The sequence below is a fragment of the Papaver somniferum genome, chromosome 5, assembly GCF_003573695.1.
Source record: "Papaver somniferum cultivar HN1 chromosome 5, ASM357369v1, whole genome shotgun sequence".
Taxonomy (NCBI): Eukaryota; Viridiplantae; Streptophyta; class Magnoliopsida; order Ranunculales; family Papaveraceae; genus Papaver; species Papaver somniferum.
In genome coordinates this window covers 193427491-193437664 of record NC_039362.1, presented here as the reverse complement: position 1 = coordinate 193437664, position 10174 = coordinate 193427491, and the positions used below count along the sequence as shown (strand labels likewise).

The 10174-nt window shown below is 35.8% G+C and overlaps 2 protein-coding genes across 3 annotated transcripts; one reads left to right on the top strand and one right to left on the bottom strand.

Moving 5' to 3' along the window:
• Nucleotides 1-708: 708 nt before the first annotated feature.
• On the top strand, nucleotides 709-5051 carry LOC113284150 (stearoyl-[acyl-carrier-protein] 9-desaturase, chloroplastic). Its single transcript, XM_026533563.1, has 4 exons — nucleotides 709-917; nucleotides 3221-3570; nucleotides 3700-3854; nucleotides 3992-5051. Exons 1-4 carry the CDS (start codon nucleotides 790-792, stop codon nucleotides 4559-4561), a joined length of 1203 nt encoding a protein of 400 aa, XP_026389348.1. The 5' UTR covers nucleotides 709-789; the 3' UTR covers nucleotides 4562-5051.
• A 431-nt stretch (nucleotides 5052-5482) lies between these two features.
• Nucleotides 5483-8271, bottom strand: LOC113284140 (F-box/LRR-repeat protein 12-like). Of its 2 annotated transcripts, none has more exons than XM_026533556.1 (2): nucleotides 8226-8271; nucleotides 5483-7300 (listed from the first exon to the last, which is right to left on the bottom strand). In XM_026533556.1, exon 2 carries the CDS (start codon nucleotides 7074-7076, stop codon nucleotides 5823-5825), a length of 1254 nt encoding a protein of 417 aa, XP_026389341.1. In that variant the 5' UTR covers nucleotides 7077-7300; nucleotides 8226-8271; the 3' UTR covers nucleotides 5483-5822. The 2 variants fall into 2 exon arrangements, with proteins under 2 accessions (XP_026389341.1, XP_026389342.1); XM_026533557.1 differs by lacking the exon at nucleotides 8226-8271 and adding an exon at nucleotides 7936-8074.
• Between the last annotated feature and the right edge of the window lie 1903 nt (nucleotides 8272-10174).

The window sequence follows — 10174 nt, the reverse complement described above, 5'->3', positions numbered from 1 at the left end:
CAGACCTGGATATGCCACGTGGAATGTCCTTCTTGTTACCTATCACTTGCCAATATTCCTCATTTTATCGACGTTAGAAACAAGACAGCCCCTTTCTCCCAGAGATGATTTGACCAGAATACCCTTCTGACAGGACGATTATTACATTACCTAATAATGGGTAGGCTAATAAAATATCCATTGTGTCCTTATTAATAATAGTAAATTTGGTAAATTTGGGTAGGTAATTCCTTTTTTCTTTCTTGTATTTTCTTTTAAAATATATAGTATTACCCTTCAAAAATAAAATGAAAATAAATTATCCCTCCAAAATAAAACTACTTCATGCTGCATAAAGGGAAACATAAAACGTGACTAACCCTAAATATATAATAAATTAATATTTTTTGATTTGATATAAGCCAAAACAACAGTTTCTTTTCATTATTTTTTTGGTTTCATTTATACATTTAAATAGCCCGATAACTCAAGGTAGGAATCGGTTTTATCAGGTACCAATCCAAAGATCTAACGGCCAGGAAAAGACAGCGTGGTACATTATCTAAAATTGAAAACACTTTGGTTTACATTTTATTAATTTTAGAATTTACTTAAATTAGCTTTCTTTTTCAATTTCAAAAATAAAAAAAAGGGTAAAATAGTAATTTTGGGCAGTGGTATTTAGGTGATTGATTTTGTTTTGTGTATTAATAAATCCCTTTCTGCGGAGGAGAGAAAGCGAAATCCAAAAGAAAAAAAAATAAAAATAAAGAGAGAAGCAGCAGTGAGAAGAAGGAGAAACCAAGAAAAATGGCTCTGAAACTCAATCCTCTAACATTTCAATCTCCTCAAAAGCTTCCAACTTTTGGTTTCCCAAATGTTGCCAATGTCAGGTCTCCTAAAGTTTTCATGGCTTCCACTCTCCGTACCTCCGCTAAGTAAGCTCCTCTCTCCCTCTCTTTCCCATTTCTTCAAGCTCTCATAGGTATTATCAATTTAATCATATTTATTCATCTGGTTTTTGTTATTTATTTCTGGGTTTCGTTAATTTCTTAGTTTTACCTTTATATTGATTGATAAATGATGATCTGGGTTTTCTTCAATTTTTAAGAATTTTAATTGGCTTGTTGTGGCAATTTTGGGTTATTGATTTCTGGGGGGTTTCGATTTCACCTGTCTTTCATGAGTTTGATTTGGGTGATTAAGTTTGTTTCCATTTTTTGATTGAATTAATTACCCTGTAATTATCAAGATAATGTATATGGTTCTATTTTTCAATTTTGGGGTTCTTTAAATTTTAGGTCAGTTAGGTTTGGAGGTGTACAGAAATGGGATTTTTCTGTTATTTTTATTTTATATATATATATATATATATATATATATGGTGTAGTGAGTAATTGGGATTTGAGTTGGTGATGATGCATAGAATATTTTCTTTCGCTTTCAAGAATTTCTCTGATGGCTAATTTCTCTTTATTTTATTGAATTTGTTGAAAATTAGGTTTGATTTTAATGTGTTGTTTATTTTTTTCTGTGTTGAAATGTCAATTATTTTCTTACCTGTAATTCAATCGAAAGTAATTGACACATGCTTTATGTCTATGCGTTGTTCTTATTCTTCCATCCATGTTTATATATGCTAGTTATAATCGATGCCGTGTCTTGTAATCGCGCATTTAAATACCACACAGCTTTTGTTAAAAGCATTTTGTTATTTCAGTTTTGGTGTTTTGGTTGTATTAGGGCAACCAAAACCTTCTCGAGACCCTTTCAGTGATGGTCGGGTGTTATAGTTTGCGTCCACAGTATCCCTGTACTCTTTCCTTGATTCCAAGTTAATTAGTCACACATCTTATATCTGTTTACACTTGAACTCTCATTCGTCTCATTTAATCACCGACACACAAAAGCCATCTAGAATATATACATAGTCGAATATCACTGATATCTTAAGGGACTTGATCAAAATGGAAACCTTTGGTGCCCGTCACTTATGAGCAGGTGGATTTCTGGTCTTTTATGTAAAGATTGTAAACCCACCACTACGCCAAAGATTTAAGATAGCTTGGTGGTGGGAACTGGGAAGATTGGATGCCCAATATTGAAATGATCGAGCTGGCCGATCGCATTAATATAAACAATATTCATTCAGGGCAGTTACCCACTTTATTTGGGAACCACATCGCCTGTTTTGCTGATGATTTCACCACATGCAAACCTGACAAAATGGTATTTTCTTTCTTCTTATTCTCTTCTGGTTTCCACCAAACTAGAAAGAGCTTTCTCTGTCTACAGATTCCTAGTAGTAAAGTTAGGCCTGGTAGACGTACAATGTGATCGTTTAATTAACCAGTTAATCTCTTATCAAATGTTAAATTAGTGGTGATTGACGAAAAGATTAGGGAGCTTAATTAGAGATGATTAGGGAGGCGTAATTTGTAAGATTCCGTAACGTGGCCCTAATATGTCTATTTGGTGCATGTATATTTTGTCTGTTATGAGTTGGGTAGGAGGTAGAATTTTTGTTGTTGGTGAAACTTAATGAATCTGTTTCAATTTTAAAGCTGTTTGGTGCATGTATATTTTGTCTTGCTGCTTGCATGTCATTAGTAGAGAACTGGGACTAGGTTTGTGGCGGTTTTGTTTCGATTGCTTTTTTCTTCTAAGTTCGCTACTTGATTTGATTGATGCAATATATTTCGTAAGACTTCTTGTTCCATGTGTTTGTTTTATGTCATGTTGGCATCTACAGTAGTGGTGTTAGCTTCCCGCTGGTGGACGCCTTTTTGACTAGAAATGCAATTTGAATATGCTGGCTTATGTCCTGATTGCTTTGGAACATATAATTTGTGCTTATATTCTATGAATATGCTGCATTTTACCTTATTCTATATTTTATCAAACTTTGTTCTACCACCAATTTGCTCCAGATACGGTATCTTGCGGCTTCTTCTTAGCTCTAGATGATTCTGGCAAATCAACCTGCTTTTTGCTGGCTTATGTCCTTGAACATTTAGATTAACCAAGCTTGGATGTAACTTGAACAACTCCTATGTTGTAATGCATTATATTTAGCCTATATGGTGGGGTGTGAGACAACCTGGCACGCTTACATGTTTATACAAAATTTACATCTTCATGCCAAAAGCTTAAAGTTATTAACAAAATAGTTTTTTTTTTTTCTGTGGATTTAGCTGGTCTTGAATGTCAAATCCTTAAGGGATTCCTCTGTTTATTTCAGGGAGACGGAGAATGCTAAGAAACCCTTCACCCCTCCACGCGAGGTGCATGTTCAAGTAACCCACTCCATGCCGCCTCAAAAGATTGAGATTTTCAAGGGCTTAGAAGACTGGGCAGATGACAATATCTTGGTACACTTGAAGCCTGTTGAGAAATGTTGGCAACCACAAGATTTTCTACCTGATCCAGCCTCAGATGGGTTTTATGATCAAGTCAAGGAGTTGAGAGAGAGAGCAAAGGAGATCCCCGATGATTACTTTGTTTGTCTGGTTGGGGATATGATCACGGAGGAAGCCCTTCCAACATACCAAACAATGCTTAACACTTTGGATGGAGTCAGGGATGAAACAGGTGTGATCCATTTTAATGAGCTTGGGAGTTTGTGTTCTTTATCCGCTGCCTTATTCTTGTAGTTTTACTCCGCTTTCAATAATTACATTTTCTTCTTGTGATCTATCTCCACTTGGGAAAACTACTTAGGCGCAAGCCCCACTTCTTGGGCTCGTTGGACAAGGGCTTGGACTGCCGAGGAGAATAGGCATGGGGACCTTCTCAACAAGTACCTCTATTTAAGTGGACGAGTAGATATGAAGCAAATTGAGAAGACAATTCAGTATCTTATCGGTTCAGGAATGGTAAGATCTTTACTTGAAATCCGATTTTTTTGAACTCCGATTTTTTTTTTTTAATGTTTTCTCTCTTTAAGTATTAAATGTTGTGTAAATATTTTCGGTTCTAAAGAGATCTTTTTATTCTTTTGTGATTTTTACAGGATCCTCGGACAGAAAACAACCCATATCTGGGATTCATCTACACCTCATTTCAGGAGAGAGCAACCTTTATCTCCCATGGAAACACAGCTAGGCATGCCAAGGAGCATGGGGACTTAAAACTTGCACAAATTTGTGGAACTATTGCTGCTGATGAAAAGCGTCATGAAACTGCTTATACCAAGATATCTGAAAAGCTTTTCGAGATCGACCCAGATGGTACTGTATTGGCTTTTGCTGATATGATGAGGAAGAAAATTGCAATGCCAGCTCACTTAATGTATGACGGCCAAGATGACAACCTCTTTGAGCACTTCTCATCCGTCGCTCAACGCCTTGGAGTTTACACCGCTAAAGATTATGCTGATATATTGGAATTTCTCGTGGGGAGGTGGAATGTGGCCAAAATAACTGGTCTCTCAGCTGAAGGACGGAAAGCTCAAGAATATGTCTGCGGGTTGACTCCAAGAATCAGAAGGTTGGAAGAGAGAGCTCAAGCTCTAGCAAAGAAAAACAAGCAAGATCGTCTGGTGCCTTTCAGCTGGATTTTCAATAAAGAAGTGTTGCTTTAAACTGGCATTGTAGAGTCTGAGTTCAGGTGCTCTCTTTACTAATCTCTTCAGACATTTTAGAGATAGAAATGGAAATTATCTCAATGTTCCATTTTGATGCTCCCTTTTGTACGAGGAGATGAAGTAGGGATTGCAGTTGTTGGATTGTCCAGTGGGTATCGTGATAGAGACTCTTACGTTTCTTTTGCGTGTTTAATCTCATAAGTATATCAAATATTGGGGTGATTAGGGGGAGGTAGTATAGTTTGTTTCCTTTTGTTTTTGTTCAATGTGTTTCGTTTATATGTTTCCTTTTTTGGCTTAGAAATTAAGGTCTCTTTAGTAGTAATCATCTATTGCAATGAGTTTGTGGCTCTATCAGTAGCGGGTTGGTTTGTAATGCTGACATATAGTCGCTTTGCCTCCTTTACAACAATGAATCCATGATGAAAGATGTATGAGGCTCTCGACTAAGAAATTTTCTGTGCAGATGAATGTCACAAGTTTCCTTTGTTGTATTTCTGTTAACGCGCATTTACTCAAATTTAAAATGGTCCAAGCTGCGGCACTGCAACATAAGATTGCAGCTAAATAGTGGTCTGAACACTGCAACATAAGATTGCAACATTGTGGCAAAGCAAGTTGGAAAATCTCCCTGAAGGGGAGGGTAAAAATAAAGCTTAGTCCTGGAATCCTATAAACAATGCACCAAGGCCAGAAAGGAATTCTCAGCAGTAGGGAATGTGTTACAGAACAAAAAATAGAATATCCTATAAACAATGCACCAAGGCCAGAAAGGAATTCTCAGCAGTAGGGAATGTGTTACAGAACAAAAAATAGAATGCCGCGTTCGATGATGATCAAGCTTGCAAGGATTCTGCAAGAGTGATGCTTACCATCTCATTTCTGCAACTTCTGAAGTAGATAAAATATTACTAGCCATAGACAAAATTCCATCAGTGTTGATACAAGCCATGTTTCAAAAAATATACAACCAAGTAGCTCTGCAAATGCAGTATTTTGTACTGGATACAACATACAAGCATGTTTCAAAAAGTAGCCTACTTGCGAAGCTTTTCCTACAAATTCCACGCATTGAACTGGTTCAGCAAAAAACACAAAAAAGATCGGCATTAAAAGGTATCCTACCTGCAAAGCTTTTCCTACAAATTCCAAGCATTCAGCAAGAAACACAAAAAAGAACGACATTTTTGTAGGTAACAGCTCATGAAACTGTACTTCTGTAAGTAACAGCCAAAAAGGAAAAATGGATCTTGGAAGCTCAGAAGATGTTCTTAGTTTTTGTACCCTGTACTTCCTTTTCCTTGATCTTCACATCACTTCTTCTGCACTTGAACTGCTGGATTGTGAAATAACTGATTCGACCATTACAATTTGAAATGTATAACTTCGATAGACGCCTGCATCCGTCAGAAAGCAATGCGTGCAACCCTGAATCACGTAAATTCCAACACATGTTTACATGCAGTATCTCTAGGTTATGACAATTCGACCCAATAGCTTTCCATCCATCAAGATCAATGTTATGACAATGTGCTAAGTTCCATTCCTGTAATAACGGACACCCTTTTGAAATTTTAATCACTGCTGTGTTGCGTACATCACGACAGTTTCGAAGATTAAGAACTCGTAGATTCTTCGTAAATCCCCCTCCAACCCTGTCCAATCGCGTCACAACGGGAACAAGACCCGAGAGGTCAAGATATTCAAGCCCACCTCCGCTAACAATTGCTTGTATACCTTCTGGTTCAAGTTTACAGGAAACTGCTTCGACAGAAGTTAAGGTTTCTGAAAACCCACGAAAGCCAACGCCGGTGATCCTTTCACAGTATGAGATGGTGATTGAGCAGAGTTGCCGGCATGCTTGTGAGAGATATCTTATGCCCCTATCAGAAACCGACCCACAATTTGAAAGGTTCAACTTCTGCAAGGACGAACATGATTCACCCAAGGATATTATACCTGTATCAGTGATTCCGCACCAGGAAAGGTTTACCTTCTGTAAAGATGAGCAAGATTTAGCCAAGTATTCTAATCCAACATCGCTAATATTACACCGGTACAGACTTATAGACGTTAAACGAGAGCATCCGGAAGCCATCAAAGAGAATCCATAGTCTGTAATGGCTAAGCAACACTCTAAATACAGGGTCTGAATGTTTGATCCATAGATTTGTAAGTGGGATAAAGCTGAATCTGGTAACTCGGTGCAGTGAGATAAAGATAAAAAATTTAGCTGTTGGAAACGAGTCAATAACTTAGTAAGTCGAAAAGAATAGCTGTGAGGGCTAACTTTCGCAAGTGGATGATGATAATGATTGAACCATAGTTTCCGTCGACTTGAATTCTGTATATGAAGCCACCGATGACAAGTCAAACCAAATGAATTACGATCCATTGGTCTATTAAGCAGTTGTAGGATAAGAGCAAAGCAGTCATCTGGAAGGTTCATAATTGAAGTTGAAAAGTTCTTGCAAGGATAATTCTTCATTTGCTTTAAAAAATCGAAATCCATCAGTTCCGCTTCTTATATACAACTTTTCTGAAGAAGCAATAGGATAGGTTTTGCCCCGTAACAAACCAAAGGGATAGAAAGACGATTTTTTACCTCATAAACTCACATCATCTTTGGATATTAACAGAGATGAACGAGACATACCCCTTCTTGACGGATTTAATAACTTAAGCGTCAGCTCCTAATGTGCTACAATTGTTCTGAGGGCACTTGCAAGGTCACAGCTGCAAAAAGAAACCAAAAATAAATGAGAAATCCAAAGAAGACAGAAAAAGGGCATCAAAAATCTTGCAGTCTATAAGAATCTAGTATTTTGGAATAATAAAACACACAAGCTGAACAACTAATCCAGTTTAAGGTTCTCTAAGTTCTAAAAACATTTAGCCGAAACACAAAAGAGCGATAGAATACCTCTAACATAAAAACCAAAAATAGGTTAACACTCTGCAATGCCATGTTATACAATGAAACCCCTCATTCCAATTACATCACTACAATGCTTGGGATAAGATGAAATCAATTCTAAATTCTAAAAACATTTTGCCCAAACACAAAAGAATGACAGAATACCTCTAACGTTAAAACCAAAATAGATTGATTAACACTCTACAATACCATGTTATACAATGAAACCCCTCCTTCCAATTACACCATTACAACACTTGATTGTAAGAATGCCATGTAATTCAACAAAACCCCTACTTTCAATTACACCAATACAAAGCTTGATTTCTTACAGTCAATTTGAACATTCAATACATATAGCTAGTTTCTCTAATACAACAACTTTCGAGACCAATCGAGATTAAATCTATGGGTCTTACACAAATTTTAACAAAATTATCAAAAAAAAACCTACCCATTGATTCTAGCATTCACAATAATCACTAGACAGATGCTACATTCATTAACAAGCAGCACTCAAGAAGCACACTAAAAGCTTTACTAAAGTGATACTCAAGAATCCTAAGTTTAGAACAACCTAGCTGAAAAACCTCAATTTTACCCTAGAATCTCTCTCAGTAACTATTCAAATGTATTTCAACAGAAGAAAACAAAGATTCAAGTCCAAAACATCAAGTAAATTTCAAGTAGAAAAGAAAACCCCTAACCCTAGATTTCACAAAGAGCTTAGTGAAAGTGTTTTACCTTCCTCTGGGAGGAGTATGCTTTTTACCCCTAGGGATTCCTACTTGTAAAGACAAGATTCTTTTTTAGCAAATCTTAAGGGATACTTATAGTACCTGGATTTGTCCCTATTCTTGTTCTTTTTACTAGGTTAAATGTACTTGTTTACCGTGGCACTCATTCATCACATCCCAAATTGTGCTACACCGGGTGTGATAATACTTGCAAAAATATTCATTAAATAAAAATTTGCCCAAATTAAATGCCATTCGGTTCTTAAAATAGTTGGTGCTGCCGGATTTAAAATACTTGGAAAAGTGCAAACATAAATATTTTTTTTTTTGTGGTTTTTCTTTTTGAAAATCGGAAAAAAGGAAAACAATCAGGATTAAAAATATTTGGAAACCGTGTAAATATAAATATTTTTTACCGACGAATATTTTGGTGGTTTTTTTTCTCTGAAAATCGGAAAAAAAGAAAAACAACCAGACCCAAAACCTAACTTTTTAACAAAAAACCAAAAAATTGAAAACGGATGAAATACAAACTTATTATTTGTTTCACTTTGGATTCCAAAGTTTAATCTTTTAAGATGACAAAATTTTAGAGTTTTTTAAGCCACAGTTTATGGAAGTAGAACTGATGGAATGAATTTTAACACTATGTGATTAAGTGTCTGATTGGTAAAGTGTACTACAGTTGACTGCTGGCTGTAAATGTTAGGCCCAGTTACACATAATTTTAACCAAATGTGAAGTTAAGTTCCAAATACTTTTGGATATAAAATTTTTGGAAGATATTTGGATTAATTTTGCGACTAGAAAAAGCGAAGGTACGTACAATTTCATAAAAATGGATGAGTTTGATGGAAAAAAATTTATCTATATGTTTCAGTTTAAGAAAAATATGAAATATAAACCTCCCACTAGCGGTCTCAAATTACCTATCCAACTATTTTTTTTTTTTTGCTCAAATGGATAATTCTTTTGTTTATGTGAAAAATGAAACGAATCATCTTCTTGGAGGTGAATAAAAGAGAACTGTGATAATTCCATTCCAAGACTAATTTTTATGAGAATTCAACTTGGAAAGATGGAAAAAAAGGAATAAAAGAAAAGTTTATAAAGTAATTTGCTACGTGGAGCGCACATTTTCTTATTCTAAATATAAAAATGGGTGATGATTTTCTGATAAATTTCCATAAAACGCTTAATGAAAACGCGTTTAAGGATAACAGTTGTGAGTTTAATCTTTTTTCATTCACAACTGCAAACGTTCTCTCCAAAGTACGAGGCGATTCCGTTTTTTTTTATTTCAAACTATGTAAGAAATTGTAAATAGAAAAAAGTAAAAGCAGAAACAGGTGAGGGACATAAATCTCCTAATGAAATAAGGAGAAAAGAAAACTAAAACTAAAAACATAAAGAGAAAGGGTAGGCAATCCTTTGCGCAACCAAATTCTTCTGCCAAATGGATAACTCTGGCACCTCTCCAACAAGAATGAGTCTTGTTTTTGAAGTGTTTATCTTCAAACCAGCTATGAACTCAAAAAAATGTAAGGTAGAAAACAAGTTATGTAATTCCTACTTTTTATTGTCTATGAAAAAAGAGTATCATCTGCATAATGAAGGTGATTAACAGTGATACTTGTAGGGGAAACTGAGAAACCACTGAATAATCCTTGATTAGCATCCCTATCCATGAATCTTGAGAAACCTTTCATCGCAGTATTAAACAGAAGATGAGAGATTGGACAACCTTGTCTGACACCCCTTGAGCTATTGAAGTAACCTAAAGAAGATCCATTTATGAGCACCGAAAAGGAAGAAGTAGAATAATGGAATCTCAACCAATTACACAATTTTCCGACGAAACCCATTTGGTTCAACACAAGTTCAAGGTATCTCCAGTTAATTCTATCAAAGGTATTTTCAAGATCAATTTTGCAAACAACTCCAGCACTCTCGGAC